The 17,448-nt window shown below is 42.7% G+C and overlaps 1 protein-coding gene across 9 annotated transcripts in view; it reads left to right on the top strand.

Moving 5' to 3' along the window:
• The window catches only part of LOC124224881 (protein qui-1), an 89,394-nt gene that overhangs the window by 70,859 nt on the left and 1,087 nt on the right, over positions 1–17,448 (top strand). For 2 of the 9 annotated variants that reach the window (XM_046637100.2, XM_046637093.2), the window contains exons 2-15: positions 2,832–2,869; positions 6,971–8,551; positions 10,814–10,893; positions 11,009–11,131; positions 11,271–11,413; positions 11,644–11,801; positions 11,892–13,588; positions 13,695–13,935; positions 14,086–14,744; positions 14,820–15,129; positions 15,215–15,440; positions 15,529–15,724; positions 15,871–16,387; positions 16,871–17,137. In XM_046637100.2, the coding sequence (XP_046493056.1) occupies positions 8,443–8,551; positions 10,814–10,893; positions 11,009–11,131; positions 11,271–11,413; positions 11,644–11,801; positions 11,892–13,588; positions 13,695–13,935; positions 14,086–14,744; positions 14,820–15,129; positions 15,215–15,440; positions 15,529–15,724; positions 15,871–16,387; positions 16,871–17,137 (4,726 nt within the window). In that variant the 5' untranslated portion in view covers positions 2,832–2,869; positions 6,971–8,442. Of the gene's footprint in view, positions 1–2,831; positions 2,870–3,106; positions 3,430–4,050; positions 4,465–6,970; positions 8,552–10,813; positions 10,894–11,008; positions 11,132–11,270; positions 11,414–11,599; positions 11,802–11,891; positions 13,589–13,694; positions 13,936–14,085; positions 14,745–14,819; positions 15,130–15,214; positions 15,441–15,528; positions 15,725–15,870; positions 16,388–16,870; positions 17,138–17,448 lie in introns of those variants that run through there. The other 7 variants (XM_046637094.2, XM_046637095.2, XM_046637097.2 and 4 more) reach the window with 7 other exon arrangements.

The following is a 17,448-nucleotide window of genomic DNA, read 5'->3' as shown; positions in this document are numbered from 1 at the left end:
TGTGAAACTGTACAAGGATATTGTGCCATTTTGATTAAACGCTTTTGAGACGTAAGGATTGTCAGTTGAGTCTGATTATCACAGACGCCGTTCTGTAATCAGACAACTGCAGTAATCGCGGTATTGGAAAAAGTTGATCGTCCAACTTGTAGAGTGCCCATGTAATAGATAAAAGCGTGGTGCTGCTGACGGAGGAGATTTTTAACGCTTTTATCTTACTTTGTTAAACTTCCCTTCGGCTTCAGCATCAGCTTCTTTTCGATTTTTCTCCTTTAACGACGAGAAACGGGAAGAAAAATGAACCACTCGACGACTCCGAGGTCCCGGTGACATTTTCCAGAACAATTCTTTGCGCTTCTTCGATATTAGTGATTAATGACCCGTCACGGTGTTATAGCCGGTGAGATGTAAGTTGGAAACAAAATTCAGTTTTCCAAAGCACATCTCTCTCTCTATTTTTACGAACATCGGCTTATAATTATTAATCGGCAAGGCGTATTTCGGGTCTTGGAATATATATCGAAATTAACGGTTGAATCAAGGGGCGTTATCTACGTTTTGATAACGACGTTCGATAAACCCAGCGTCGAGAACTCTCCGGGCGTCGGTATCTCGCCCGGTATTTGCAGACAAGAGGTCCTGGAAACCCACAGGTTGATTACGGATACTCGCCTTTCCACTATACGCGCGTAATTCAAGCGCAATCCTCCGGACCAATAGACGCATATTTGCACGCGGAAAACAGACCCGAAGTTAGCGCATACTTGTTTACAGAGTTGGACAGTCGCCCGAGGTGGATTTGTGACATATTTTCGAAAATTTCTTTTAATGTATTGTGCATACATCGTGAAATTGATTACCAACATTTTCCTTAGAGTCAGATGGCTGTGACAAGACGGTGCTGTATTCAGAAAGTTTGAACGCCTTTAAGTTTTGCTCGGTATTCATTAATTATAAGGAATGGTGCTTGAAACTACACAACTTCCGAAGAAAGCACAGCGGAACTTTGTCGTGTCAGATGTTTCAGCCTCGGTAGATGAAATTCTTCCGTCTCGGTTACGTGGCCGGATTTTCATCCAAGTTTTCTTGCGGGATAAAATTTTTTCTTTCTTATCGCTAGTTAGTAGCCGTACTTCTTTCCATTCGAACGATACCACGTTACATAGCCGCGGGCATGTAGCCTCCATTCCACCTGCTGCAGGTTCAGAATATTAACAAGTAGCAGAGTTCTTTTTTTTTACTTTGCAGTAAGCTTAATTCAACAGTGGCGTGTAATTGTCCTATTTGAGCGCACGATGATATACATACGTATACCAGAGGACTTAATCATCGTCTGAATTTTTTTCTACTTGAATAACTTTTCCTTGAGCTTTTCCCTCTCTTGTATTCGGTCGCCACATTCGAATTTGAACTTTGCACACACCGAACGACTGCACATGTGATTGTTTTTTGTTTGCTTACCTCGTACGCGGTTCGATTTGTTTAACGCAGGCTTGGGCAAAAAATTGGATGGTCGTCCCTGAGAATGTTTTCCTTCTACCGCTTCGTTCCGCCCACGATTTATTATTTTTTCATTTTCAATGATCGTACTTCGCGGAGTGTTTCGCTTACTCACGTACCGTTGGCTCGTTTCACCGAAATTCCCAAATGTAACATGAATTATTTGCTTAAATTTTTTCTTGCTTCGTACGAACAGCAAACTCTAGAGATAGTCGCACTGTACATCGATTTTTCGACGGATGACCAGTTTTCTTCTCACTCGTAAACTTTAACCGATAAGTAAGGAACGTGTTGGTGCTCACATTTCACGGAACTCGTATCCGAAACGTAAACCCTCCAGAAGCGAGGTTACCTAAAAAATTTCGTTGCAAAGTAGTGGAAAATTGCTTGGCGAACAGTGAGATAAGCAAGGCGATTCCAAACGCGAGACTTTTTGTCGCCAACTGTCTGAGCTTTAATAATATTTATACGATACTACTATACGTGTCGCGAAGTACAATTGATCTAAAATGTGAGGATGATACCATAATATTTATACAACAGACTTCGTGGTCAAGGTCGCTGGCAAACATTCCCTACACCTACACGACGCGCTCTGCTTCACCGTCTTTTACTGACCTGTAAGTACAGTGTATCGGTAAATACTGGAAAGAAGCCAATTTGTTCGTCGCTCAAAAGTAGCCGAGGAGTCGAGGATTTTATACGAGCTGGGAGATTGCTTTGGACCTATTCCTACATGCGTTTCTACCACTTCGTTTTATTGTTCGTCTATAGTACCTTCAACTCCAAAGAGACCACTGATGTTTGATACTCGGGGTTTCGAAGGTCCGACGTGTGCTTGAAGCATCTTCAACAATTTATTATCACATGTTCAGAACTCATTGTCTACCTTGCAGTCGGAAATAATAACTGACGAAATGGTCAAAGAAGGCTAACGATATTATTCTGGTGTCCAACGTCGAATTCTTGCTAATCGCACCCGGAGCTTGATTAAATTCCGGCCGCTGCCTGAGGGGGAATTCATAAATATACGCGAATATCGTCAGAGCGATCTAAAACGTGATGCAATGGGACGTTATAGATAGTTTCCTATTTTATTTGTCGTCTCGATCGGCTTTTCTTTCCCAAGCTTGCTAACCGAAATCTATTTCGAGATAAATCACAATTTGCCATGTTACGTGCTGATTCTATTCGAAGCAATCTTCCCTCGGCGATACGTCATTTTAGCATAATGTGATCTGCGATTTCCACTTTTATCCCCTCCGTTCGATTAATAAACTAAATTGATTTCACCCCGTATTTATATCAAGGTATTTTCGTTTCTGTTCCAGATGCTTCATACGGACGAGACCTCAAAAATATTCTGAGGGTACGTAATTATCACAAATTGAGTGAGCGGTGGTTTTGCATTCGCAGTAACTGAGAGTGGTTACGGTTGTATGAATAAATCCTATTATCGTTAAGATCCCACACACTCCGCAAGTCTTATCGATCCCGCGCTCTCTTTAGGAGTCTGAGGCTTTACGATACCCGCAGTCCTTATTAATTTTGGAAACTAACGGACCAGATATTTTCATCGTGGATAGGAGACGGGGTTAGAGAGAGATGGAGAAACATCCCCGGTCCAAGAGAGGGACGGGCAGTGGAGATATAACCGTTCGACCTTTTCATCAGGACGAGATCCTCAATTTCGCTCCTTCCTCGGCAAATTCGACTTTCATATCCTTCGGACACGGTTCGGTCCACCCTGAAAAAATGAAAAGGAAAGAATGTATACACGGAAAGAGCAATTCCTCGTACACGTACCGGCCTTATTACCTTTCCTGAGGATTGAGTGCGGCCAACAACGGGCAGACAATACCCCTCCAATTACGCTTTGACAGCTCGTAAAACCGCCGTCAGTTGACGGCTCGGAACGAATCCAATGACGTTGGTAGCCGCTACACTGTTGACTAGGTTTACGAGTCGGAGGCTCGGATTGTCAGGCTACCGCGTCTGAACGCAACGCGGATTAACTACTGCCACCGAATGTTTCAAACTTTAATTACCAACGGCGTTTACCGTACTCACATAGCCAACGATTAGCGCGTATTGTCATCAATGGCGCACACGGAGCGTGGTTTTCGCTGATTTAACCTGCAATTTTCTCTGCATTTGCACCAGAATTCTATTCGCAAGCTCGGGGTCCATTATTGGTTTCTCTTTTAAATCAACCGAACTTTACCGTCAGATGATTTTGTTGAACAAACAGAGGAAATTGCTGCGTCGTTGCGTCAACGGAAAACCACAATTTTCTGATTCTGACACAGTAGTGATGTCGCTGAATTGCTTGCAGTGCTTTATTCGGCGAAGCAGCAATTTTTATCATTGATCCTGCTGCAACGGTTCACTAGTATTTTTAGTTGACAGCTTATTTTTCATGGTTGTTGAGTTTTTTTTTTACGTGGAGCACCGAATCTCTCGACGATTCAGTAGATCTATCACTTCATCTGCACTGCTTCAGAAAAGATTACCTTTCAGCTCGAACATCTTTTCGAATTCAATTTTCAGACGGATGTATAACGGACGTTACTACTGCAATCCATGTCCCTACACGCCTAAAAGCCAACCCGTAAATAAATCTTCCCTGGATCTTCCATTTTCGCGCTGCAATATGTCGCTCAGCCTTATTTCTGAAACGCGGGGATTACGCTGGTCGGGACCATCAGCTATCACGTGACAGCCGTCACCCTGGTTTGACGGGACCATCGCTACCCTATGCTGACGCCTTACTCGCCCATTCTGGTCCGAATGTACATGCCACGTGGTAGGCAAGACTCGGAGATCTGGAATTCAGAACGAGGTTTTGAGTAGGAAAGAGTCTTACCACATGAAATGTGATTATTTGAACGTTTTTAAAGCTATGACGCGTCTCGCCGCATGGTGCCTTCGGTGGATCGATATACCATGGCGTCCGTGGGAAATGTATGTATCACCAGTATTGTGAATTCCACGGCGATACTTTTCTGACAGATTACGAAGTATTTCGGGAGAAACTAAGCCCACGGGAAGGTTGAACCCTCAGGAATAGAATAATCCGGAAAGTTGGAAATTCGTGGTGGCAAAATTGTCGCGAGAAGAGAAAGTTGCAAGAGCTGAGTTGAAAGTTACTTTTCCATTCCAGACGGGTATTATGCTCTTATCCGTCCTTAAGCGGCCATTTTTGAACATACAAGGACCAGTACAAAGCAGTAATTCTAAATCACTGAACCGACAAATACTCGCTACTCGCAATTTTCAAGAAGTAATAGACCTACGCGCTCGATGTACGTTAGATCGACGTTAAATAAACCGTCAGTCGATTGCGGGCTGCGAAACACCTATGGAACCCACATTTCTTTCTTTCTATCGGCCAAATTAGCGTCAACGACGAAAAATCGACACGTTTATTTCGCGGCATGTAACCAGCAGCAAAATAGGCATTGGAATATTGGTACAACTTTTCGTCTCCAAGGCATTGGTCCCTGGAGCACTTCACGTGAAGCGGACGACGAAAAAAATGTTTTTGATATTCTTTCATATTTGGCCTAATTGTACTTCTAGAAGGTATGAATGTGAACACCCACTTCTCTTTTGTGAGGTTTAGTTGTCAAGTTATGGGCTTCTAAAGAATCGACGTAATTGAAATAGGGATTTTTTGGCAGCAGTTTTTTGAATTGAACGAATTTGCAATAAAATATTAAACACAGTGGTTTCTATAGAAGATTTACTGTTCTTTTTGATTATGAACTGAGATTCGAAATTAGATTTTTTTTTTCATGTAAAAAAACTGGAAGCGAACATTTCAATTCAGAATTTGGATAACTTCATTTTTTTTTTTTTTTCAAATAAATCTCAAAAATAGCTTAAAGTACGTAGGTAATACACTTAAAATAATATTATATTTAATATTATATTGTAAATTTGTTTAATTCAAAAAACTGCTTCTGAAAACTTGTATTTCAAGTACGTCAATTTGTCAGAAGCACATAACTTGACGACTAAACCTCATAGGGAAAAAAAAAAAATAATGGGCGTTCACATTCACGCTTTCTAGAAGTATAATTTGGACAAATATGAACGAATTTCAAAACCTCATATTTTTTTCCCTGTTCGCTTCACGTGAAATGCCCCATGTGCAATCATTCTCTAGACCGATTTTGGTCTCTTTCGACGAAGACAAATAAATGAACGTTGACTAAAAGTCAATGCTTTACCCAACAATGGGGTGCTTCGTTTCTGGGCTAATAAAACTAGAGCAAACTATGGAAAGCCTGGCAATCCATTAGCAGTCCGTTCAAATACCGTCGTTTCATTCCCGTTCTTCCATTTCTGCGAGGACTTGCTAATATTAACGAACTTTCAAGTGTTTTAAGGGGAAATATTGTGATCGGTATGTACAATAACTCTCGCTCGCTGAAATTCGAAGATATTTAATGCTGATACTCGATAAAGACTCGGTGTATACATTTCCGTATTCTATAACAGTCGGGTAAAATTACTTGAAAGTTATTATTAAATAATAATATCTCATGTACGAACCTCCGTTCAGTTTTAATTACCGACGACTGTATACTTCGGACTCTTCCGAGTCAGACACGTTATATAGAAGCTTTGGAGATGTTCCAGTCTCTAATTGGCTTACGGAATAACTTATAAAACTAGCCATGCAGATCAATTCCTATACGCAGGTACTCGGAGCACTTATACCGCTTATTTCTCCGCTCCGATAATTGCCCAGGCTTGAAGTACGTCATTGTCAGACTTGGACAGAAATCCGAAACAAAATTTTGACTAATCAATCGACTGAATGTTATATTTGTAAGTTGGAAAATTACTCTGCACACGGAGATTCAAGTTGCTTTTTGACCATTGAATCAATACTTTTAGCCATATTTCAGACTTCGGACAGTTGTGTATTTGAACAGATACGCAAGGGTGGAGTAAGTATATCTTGCTAACTTCCCGCTTCAGTTTTTTGGAGGCTTGAAGAATAAGCGAAGTTGTGATAATCACTCGAAAAATGTGAAATTGAGGTTTTACCAGATTCGACGTTTCAAGGTCCAGACAATCACCTTCCACCATTTTCGGACGGACCTGTGGAAGCGTGTGTGAGATCAATTTTTGTTCCGACGATATTTGGAAAACAAATGAACCGATTTGGATGAATTTGGTTTTAATCGACGGGGTTTTTCTCAAGTTAGCACTGACAAAATTTTAGATTATATCGGTCATGAATTTTTTCAGTTATTTTTAGAACAAAATGAAAAGCAAATAAGAAAAATTTGATTTATTAATGTTTTGTGAACTCGTAACTCATCCCAGCCGGAAATTCTTAGACTTGCTCCATCAAAGCACGCCGAATTAATCCCCTGTTTTATTTTAATGTCGACGATTTAACAATTTGCACGTTTACAGGTTGTAAAATTTTCCTTTTCACTTGTTGTTTCAGGAGGGAAAAATTCAGCTGCAAACATGGGTTTTACATAGTGAGGGGCAACCAGCCCTAGCAGATCGTCGATGAGAGCTGCGGAGCTAGCTTGAACAAGCTACCGAGCACAACATCAGAGTATTAGAGAAATTTGATTGATGCAAAACTATAAAAAGTCAGTAGGAAACGTACTCTAGTCGCCAGTATTTAAAGTATTTCATAAAAAAACCTAATATTTCGATAAGGATTTAATGTACTAAAAATATTACCGTAGAATATTACTCTGTAAGGTATAAAAACATATGCGAATTTGAAACGAACGAACAACTTGCCCGAATGTAGTAAATATACAATTAGTTAATCATTGAACAATCAGCCAGATTCGAATGATTTTAGTCGCAAAACAGTTAGCAACTAACTCTAGTATAACGTAAGAACGTCGAATCTCAACTGATTATCGTACAGTAAGTAAATATCATCGATTTAAAAAGTAAATTCGATGTAAGTGTAATAAATAACGCGACCCATAGCGAAGACAATCCTAGTTATAATATTAAAAAAGAAAGAAAAAAAAAGTATATATTAACAAAACGAAAATAGAAATAAAACGTACTTTCAATGTTTATCTTTAAACATAAATTTTAAGGTTGAAGTAGTTTGTTTTATACCGAGCAGGTATAATTGAAATTTATCCACATTTTATCGAGAGCAAATAGTTATACATGTTATTTGTTGAATCATGTAGAGTAGAATATTATCAAATGAATTTATCTATACATGAATTATATAAATATATTGTACGTCTATTTACATCGCTACTGTTGAGCAGAAAGCGAATGAACACAGTTGATTTGTAACCCGACACGTTGTCAGTCTATTGGAAAAGTGTAATTCTAATGAGAATATTCACAATGCTTTGATCTCTAATTGCCTAAAAAGAGAAAGCGAAAAAATATATAAATAAGATGTGGAGTAGAGTTGAAAATGATAAAAATAAGTACAGAGGAAGAAATAGAGCAACGTAAAACAGTAGTAAGTTTCGTTACAACGCGTTAAAATCGTTAGTTGTGGAAAAGAAATCACGAAACGCAATTAAAAAGAAGAGCATAAGGTACTTGGGTGTCGCTAGTAAAAACTCTGATACACGTACGTCGAGTAAAGAAGAGAGAGAATGAAAATGACAATCCAAACGCGACAGACGTACCTATAACGGAAGATTCGGGGAAGTTTGTCCGACGCAAGCAATCTGTGATACGGCAAATTGACAAAGGGGTTGATCGCTGGCTCGTGACCTCGGCAAAGATCCGGTGGAACAGCACATTATACGCCGAGGAAATCAAGAGCCGCAAGACGACGGAGACGAGTAAGGAAAAGTATTCATCAAGCGGCATTGTATTCATCGAGACAAAAGAAGCACACCCATCTTCAGAATTTTGACTAAGTTTTTACTTTATCACGTTCGAAGGTCGCCGTGTGTCAAAAACAGACGCGCGATGAATTTGGAAGTGGAGCTGATAGCGGGGGTCATAAAGGGTGGACCGCCCCCGGCGCACCTTCCCGCCCCCCGTCTCATCAAGATATTCATTGCCGGGGAACGTGACGGTAAGTGCAGCAATCCTTGCCTCTATATTCCTCGGCCATTTGTCTTTCGACGTTCGTCTCCTTGCTTTTTCGTACTGACCGAATGAAGTCGAGTTTCCGTCTAAGCCCGAAGCTAATCTCCCGTCAACCTTCATGCTGTACATTCACCGTGCCGAGGTTGCATCCGGTCGATTAACATTCCAGATGGCATTATTTCGTTACGGTGCACATGACCTGCGCTAACCGGCAACACGTCTCTGTGATATGCAAACTAGATTTCACGTATGGTAATGGATAGCGTTCCCCTGGCACACCGCTGGGTAAAAACATTCATCATCTCTCGCGGAGAGAAGGAACGGAAACGCCCCTGTTGTGCGATATTTTTACTCCCCCGCGAAAGGACCACCGCTTCAGGTCGTACATTTGAAATGCATTAGGCTGCTTTCTTTTCGGGACGTTCGTAATACACTTTTCAAGTGTTGACCCTGTTATTTTCGAATCCAACAACGACACGCTTTTACAACAAGCTCTCCGGCCACTTTCGCGGCTAAAACATCCCCAGTTATTTTAGCACTCTGCGTTTTGTCACGGTTTTACCGAAAGCAAAATCAATACCTGTTCACCAGGGAAACACCGTGAACAGCTGGAACCTATGCAAATTAAAGGATTCATCTGTTCTCGTTGTACATATATTAACATCGCTCGATGCCTTTTCCGTATTCGCAATACAGCTTGGGGGAATATTCAAACTTACCAATTTACTCAAAGTTTCGACTCCGCGATTTTTCCAGTAAATGTCGTTTTATCTTGACTGTCTCGTACGTTTTGCCTGAAAAGCGCTTCTGGCCGGATCGACACACTATGCGCAAGTATTTCCGAGATTTATACCTCTGGAGGCGAGATTACCTGAGAAGGCTTTGGAACATTCTCTGTACCTGCTACGGTTTGCAAATGTATTCTGACAATCCCGTAAGCTGTTTCTTCGACAGGACCGTGTGCTGCATAGAAACCCTTCGAGTCCTTCACGGGTTACAGAACTTTTATCCCTGGAGGAACTTAAGCTTTTAAGGACAGTAAAACGGCTGCGTAAACTCCACATAGGTTATTTACATTCTGAAATGCTCTCTAATCTAGCATCGTATTGTGTTTTCTTCTTGCTCACTTACTCTCGACGAATTTCACTTTTTAGCACGAAATTTCTCAAAATCAAAGTCAGAACGCGATGTACATAAATGCTGTTCGTTTACTTGTATTTTTTCAACGCAACCGACAGCGGAGAGTCCAAGCGTGTCGAAAATTCGACCCTCCTATCTGGGGAACGTCGAGTCAAACATGAAATCACGTGGAAGCATTAAACGAGATAAATGCCCAGAAGGAAATAGCTTACACAGGGGTTGAATCTCGAATACTCCATGATTGATGTAGGGATCGATGTTTAAGGTTTAATTTCACATTTTTGAACGGAATAAAAGGTTCCCTGGTAAATGTCGGACTTCATATCAAAGTTGATTTAGCACTTTGGAAGAATTTAATTCCGAGATACAAGAAATCGATATACGTGTCGGTATAAGTAAGATATATTCCGTGGTGCGAGTTGAGGTTATTTTGGGTTAATTTGAGCAGCCTTAGGGCAATTAGATCGCGATAATACTACATCGGTTTTAAATAAATATCAGGAGTTGCAACGGGCTTTCTTCCGAATTTATTTAGTATCCAGAATCTTGGCTTAATCTGCCGTGGCATCGATGTGTATCGAATCTAATCGAGTTTTGGCCCTCAGCCTTCAACCCCGTTTGTATTTCCGAAATGCCAATAAGATGCGAGCGGGAGAAGATCTTCACTCGCGTCTCAAACGCTTACCATACGGTTCGCTACTCTGCAGACTCAACAGTTCGTTAAACTGGGTCCACAATCTTCAAAGTTAAATTGCAAAGACTGGAATCTGCCCGTGCTATAGTGTAGCATTGAAGCTTCGGATTTACATAACACGGTGTAAATTGAATTATTCCAAGTCTCTCCGTTTCACTTCATCCTCCGTTTATATAGTTAGTTAGACAGAGTGCGAATGCACCGCATTTCCGTTCCTCTAGCAAGAGCAATAATTTAATCCGGGAAGTGCAGATTCTGGAGGGGCTTGCAGATGCAAATTTTAACGAGATGCACTCCGGCATGTAATTTGTATAGGGGACGGGTCAAAAGAAACCAGGCCATCATCCCAATTTCACTTTATTAACATTCTCTAACCATATTTAATTTTTTTAATATTAAAATTACTGCTTTCAGAGTTCGTCGAAGAGAGAAAGCAGATTCTCGAAGGAGTTGGACCGGAGCTGCAAGCTATTTACGATGACATGGGAATCGAGGTACGCTTTTTCCACTGACGCCTCATCCCATAAGAATTCATTTTGACTGATTGGGAGATGATGACCTGTTACAAATTTATTTCAACCACGGAGATTCGTGATTCTCGTTGTTTAGGTGCTGCTGGTGGACATGCAGTACGGAACTGATAAGGATCCCGATGTCAATCCACGACTTGCGGAATTGTTCTTGGAAGAAATAACCGCATCGCATCGTCATTCCAGAGGGTGTTTTTTTTTGGTGAGTGCTACAACATCAACATCGAATTTCCTTCATCGCATATAATTAACGTATATTTTGTCACGGCAGTAGTACCTAGATTTTGTTCTGGGTTGACGGACGATTGAACTGTTCCTGGGACACGTTTTTTTGTTTCTAGCTACTGGTTGGCGCAGCTTATAAAAGTGGTTGGGTACCAACGAAATTTACGCAAGAAACATATAAGGCCCTACTCACTCACTGTAACTTCCTCGAAGAATATTACACACACGACGGAGATTGTTACGTCCTGAAAGCTTCCAGGTAATCATTGCATTGTGCTCTTGCAGATAATCAATGTTTTTCAGCATTGATGGATATGAATTAATCAAGCTTAGGTTCAAATTTCCTGTACTGGAAATTCTTGCTTTAAATTTAATTGCGGGAAATGTTTCCAAACATTCGAAGTAGAGTCAAATTTCATTACAACGCTCTTGTACCTGTGGTAAGATCCGTGATACTGACAACGAACGTTCGATGAATTGTCTGTGCAGCGAGGAGACTGCTCACGATGATTGGCACCAGCACGAGTCAAATTTAAGAAAAGCGTTAAAAATAGCAGCAGAATCGGCCATTTTGGAACACCCAGACAACACCGAGATCAAAAATATATTACAGTCAACCGCAGAACGACAATTAGAACACGGCCTAAGTACGTAGGATGAATGATAGCTGATTCAGTTAACTTTTACGATTTGCTATGAATCTCAGGCTTGCTTTACGTCACTTTTACTCCACTTAGGTTTGGATGAAGATGGTAATGGCGTGATAGCGATCGTACGAAATTGGTCTGGTTCTACGGCACCTACCGTAGAGCCTGGAGCATCGACGCTTAAATCTAGAATCGGAAGTAGTTTACCAGAGGAGAATGTAATGAAATACGAGGTGGAATACAAGCCCGGTGGAATTGACTCCGATTGTCTGTCGCACGATAAATACTTGACACGAATGCGTCAACAGGTATTAGACAGGATTCAATTCTTGGTGAATGAGTCGGTTGAAACTGATCCCGAGATCAAAAGTCGAAAGAAAATGGTGCAGGCAGTTTACGCGGAAAGTTTGGCGCATTTGAGTTTGTTGAGAAATGTGAGCCCCGCGGATGAAGATGTGAAGGCCATAGGCCAAATTAAAGAATTGCTGCTAGCCGGAAGGGATAGAAAGCATGGACCAGTACTGGTATGGGGTCCAAAGTCCTCTGGGAAATCAGCAATCCTGGCTACTGTATATGAAAAAGTGCCAAGCTGGTTCAATGGACCATCTGTACGTATCGTTAGGCTGTGCACATCAACTCCAAGGTCGGCTTATAGTTTAGAATTGCTCAGAGTTCTCTGCGAACATATAGGATTTTTGTCCGGTAACAACGATGGCAATTTGCCGAGAGATGCATCCTTCGATCCCTTGTACTTGAACAACTGGTTCAGTCAGATAATGCGAGGAATCGAAGAAAATCCAATGTCGGAACAGCTCGTTATATTGGTTGACGACCTGCATCGGCTGCATCCATTGGAATGCGACATAGTCGCCGCGTTGTCTTGGCTGCCTTTGAATCTACCAAAAGGTGTGCATTTCATCGCAACCACCGCCGTTCCACCTGAAGCTTTGAGGCTAACTCCACTCCAAAAAGAGAGACTGCGGAGCCCGGAAATACTCATTGAATTACCGGAGGTCAAAAGCAATGTACCTGATGTTGAGGCCGCTTTTGACAGCCTGGAACGATTGATTGGTCACAAGGCAGCAAACCGGATTGGGTCCCTTTTGGCGTGCACGGAGTACGGGCTGTCGGAGACGGAAATCTTGGAGTTGATAATGCCTACGGGAGACGATGGACCTCTGGTACTCGCTAGTGGTCAGTTTGGCTTTGCGACATGGTGTTTAGTGAGGCGAACTATGACTCCGTGGCTTAAAGTTCGAGTCATGAGTGGGCGGTTGATGTTTTCGTGGCGTTGGTCAAGCGGGGAAATGGCTCGAAAACGATATTTAGCTACCCAAGACGCTTCACGGTCAGCATACGGCGAAGTGGCGAACTTATTCTTCACCGAAGATTCCGAGGAGAGTGATGAAAAACCTCCTGAAGATTCGGATTCAGCACCGGCAAAGGAAACTCCATTTCAAAGTGCGCCCAGATCGCAAGATATTACTTACACTATTCGTCACGTCGAAGAAGCCTGGCTACATCTCCTTCGAGCTGGTGACGTTGATCGACTGAAAAGATTGGCTGTCTGCGCATTTGATTTCTTGCTGGCCGCTGTCCAGATGATATCTGTGAGCTACTTACGATGCGTATTGGAACATGCTAGGAGGTATTTACTTGAAAGGGACCTCGAACTGGTTTATTACGCCGTTCGAAAGTCTAGCGACGTGTTGACAAGGGATCCGTTACAGTTGGGAGCTCAGTTAATTTGCTGGTTGAGACCCGTCGCTGAGGATGAAGGAGATTTGGTAAGGATCAATATGTCTCATCTCGTGTACGTATGTGTTATGAATTGTTTAATTCCATCGAATTTATTATTCCATACTTTTCTCACAACGGTCCATACTCTCCTAGGTTAGTCGAATGGTCATGGCAGCGATGGCATGGTGCGATGGATATGCTGCACCGCTGTTAGTTCCACTGAATGGCTGGCTACAACCTCCTCTGCCTTTACAAATTCGCGCTTTAACCTGTCCACAAGGTGTCAGACTGATCGAAGCTGCGCCATCAGGCCAACACGTGGTGGTGGTACCTCCTCAAGGCGATGCTGAACTGTGGCACGTGATGTCGGGACAGCTGGTACACACATTCAAAGGTTATTATATTTCCCTTTCTGCAATCGCACAGTTTTTTTCTGGAGACTTGGTCATCGCCTACAAACAGTAACCATCTGCAATCGTGATTTACGATCACAATTTGTGATTATCAATCTGTGATTTGCATTTGTAACAACTATACCTTACAGGCCATTCGGGACCAATATCATGTCTGGCTATCACGAAGCAGTCTCAGTATTTGATGACTGGATCTGAAGATACATCTATAATCGTATGGGACATGAAAGAATTGATTATGAAGCAACGAATTTGTGAGCACATTGCTCCAGTGCTATCTTTGACGCCAGCAATGGGAAATTCGATAATCGTTAGCGGTGGTGAAGATTCTAGGATTATAGCAACGCGATTATTGACCGGTGAAGTACTAATGAAGGTAGACCATCACCGTGGTCCAGTGACTTCATTGCGCGTCGATTCTGCTGGAGAAGTTTTGGTTTCTGGTTCATACGACGCAACTGTTTGTCTCTGGTCGCTAGAGAGCTTTACTTTGTTGAATACCATCCCTCTTCCCTCTCCGGTTACAATGCTCGATGTGTCCACGGACTCGGTATTCCTGCTAGCTGCTTGTGAGGATAAAAAATTGTACCTTCGCTCTCTGGCGACTGGTACTGAGATACATACGCTACGAGGTCACCAAGGACCGATCAAAAGCGTATGTCTCGCTAAGGATTGCAGAAGAGCTGTGGCAGGTGGAGTTGACGGAAGGGTTTCTGTCTTCGACATGCATAGCGGAAGATTGACGAAAGCTCTACCTGCTAGTCCATCGGCAGATGTGACTTCCGTCAAGGTGAGTCTTATTGACTGTCGGTCAGAACTGCAGAAAATTCTAGTGACTTGTTACACAATCAGGACTTTTGTTCAGGTAACCGAGAAAGACGATTTCTTGATAACCGCTGGCGGAGGTCGAGTGACTTATTGGAGTTTCCGCGGCGAAGAGGTTGCCCCGCGACCAGCGAAGTCTGGTGGAAAGCAGGAATCCCTTCAACCTCACGGTGCTCCAATTTCCTGTTTAGACGTGTCCAGAGATGGCGCCATGGCAGTTACCGGTGGTGTCGACTCCCTAGTTAACTTGTGGCAGTTGAATACTCATGAACTAGTTTCCACCTTGGAAGGCCACATCGCAAGTGTTACTTGCGTCGCGTTTTCGGCTTCGGGACTCTTCGCAGCGTCAGGTACAAAGCGCCCAATGATTGTAGGTAGTTAAACGCCTGATAATGAACAGTGGTCACATTTTTTTAACAACTTCCACTGCTTCAGGTTCCGAAGATAAAACCGTGAGAGTCTGGGGACTGACGTTGGGCCTGGTAGTCGCCACCTTCAAACATCAGGCTCCCGTTACTGCTGTGACTGTGATGCTTGATGGAAGAAGAGTCGTCAGCTCTGATAGGGGTGGTGCCATCAGGGTGTGGGCTGCTGACAGCGGAACGTTAATCCAGTCCCTGTGCGGCCCGGGCCGATGTTTTGCAGTAGCTTCTGACATGAGGTAACGACAATGTAACCAGAAGCTCTTTTGTGAATCACAGAGCCACCAAGCATTGTTCATCTCGATTAACCGCTCACATTATTTCCAGATACACAGTCTGCGGGTCCGGAGACAACCATATTAGAATATTGGGACTGGGATTGGGACCGGAGGAAAAATACCCGGTTTCTCACTCCCAAGATATCACTTGTCTGGTTGTTACCCCTGATTCTCAATCCCTCATTACCGGCTCCAGAGACATGAGCTTAAAAGTCTGGCAACTTGCTGGAGGAAAATTGTCCCAGGTTTGTTTACACTTTGCTTGATTGAATCTAAGCAATCCATTCCGACGTTCAGTCTTGCACCATATCATTGCAGTTCAACTTTGATGCAGTTCTGGAATCTTGCAATATCATTTATCCAATCATCATCAATCAAATCCTGTTCGCAGGTGTTGGTTGGACACACCGATCACGTGACGTGCGTGGCAGTGGCCGTTTCGGACAAGTCCATTGTAGTGTCGGGTTCGAGAGACGCGAATTTGATCGTCTGGGATATAAACACGGGCGCAGATCTTCACACGCTGACTGGTCATCTAGGGTACGTAACCTGTATTCGGCTCTCGGGGGATGGTACCTTGGCCGTATCCGGGAGTGAAGATAAGAGCTTGATTGTATGGGACACGAAGAAGGGAACTGCCCTCAGCTCCATAATGCTTCATGTTCCGGTTCTCGGGGTCGAAATGTCCACCGATTGTTCGAGACTCGCGCTCCACCTATTGGAACACAAGTGCTTGCCGATTTTGTGTCTACACAATACGCCAGCGCAATATGTCAAGCTGCCAGAATACGTTGCTCCGAGAGATCTGAGGCCTCCCGGGCCGAAGCGACCGGCAAGAAGATTGCTCAAAAAGGAAGTGTCCTTGGATACTTATACATGGCAGCGAAAATATGGTCATTTGACTTCAGGTAACGGCTGGAATTGTTTTATTACTAAATTGGCTCATTTGCTGACATTCTGTTGTAAAAATGGTTTGGGATCTGCAGATATTTGCATCTTGCAATGCCGTGATATAACATGAAGAAACCTACAGATTAATTACATTATTTTTATTCAATGCCTCATATGGCAGCTCGTTGAGTTCTACGTGTTTGATCATTCCTTATGTCTATAAATAATTCAGATGCCTCGCCATGTCGGGGTAATGTTTTAAACTGCTCGTCACGTGTGAACTACAATTCACGTGATTAATAGTTTCGTCGAGTACCGCAAGTCGCGTGTGAGAAAATGCTTGAAAGCGTGGACCGCCTAAGACCAGCGCAGCGGATATTAATTTGACATACCTACGCGTAATGCTTTGTTCAATTGTAAAACGTGATAACACTTGTCTGAAAGTGTGAAATTCATTGCATCCATTCCTGAGTATTTTGGATTATTAACAACTCTCTTAGGTATAATGGTCGCCGCGGTTGAGGAACGTCTAAAGCGTCGATTCAGCGTTAGCGCGTCAATGGAGGAAATCAGCAAAGCTGGCCTAGCTGGTTCCCAGCCTGGATTGGGTCCGGAACAAGCAGCCCTTGCACAATCCCAGCATTTTGATCAACTGGAAGCACTCTGGAATAAGCAATCACCTCCGCCGAGACCGAGAGGTCTTGGCAGGACGCTGTCCAAACAGAGTTCTCTCCAAGCGACTCGAATATCCGACTCAGAGGAAGAAGGTAGGCGAACCGTATCATGCGTCGCCTCCTAAGTCTTTTACATTGTATATCAAATACCTATTGATGTATTAGCAGTTACTATGTGGAAACGATATATGAACACATTTATGTCACATGTACCTACCTACCTACCTATCTACCTACCTCACGTATTCACATGTAATTCGTATCTTGGGACTGTATTGTCACAGTAAATACATCATCGTAGACCTTGTTTTCAAACCTTCGCATGGAGATATATTCATGTATCATCCTATGTTTGGGTAATTTCGAAAAAATGTCATTGCTTCTGTTGGCTCCTTTGGAATATA

Source organism: Neodiprion pinetum, chromosome 1, assembly GCF_021155775.2.
Source record: "Neodiprion pinetum isolate iyNeoPine1 chromosome 1, iyNeoPine1.2, whole genome shotgun sequence".
Classification (NCBI taxonomy): domain Eukaryota; kingdom Metazoa; phylum Arthropoda; class Insecta; order Hymenoptera; family Diprionidae; genus Neodiprion; species Neodiprion pinetum.
This window is presented reverse-complemented; position numbering and strand designations above follow the sequence as displayed.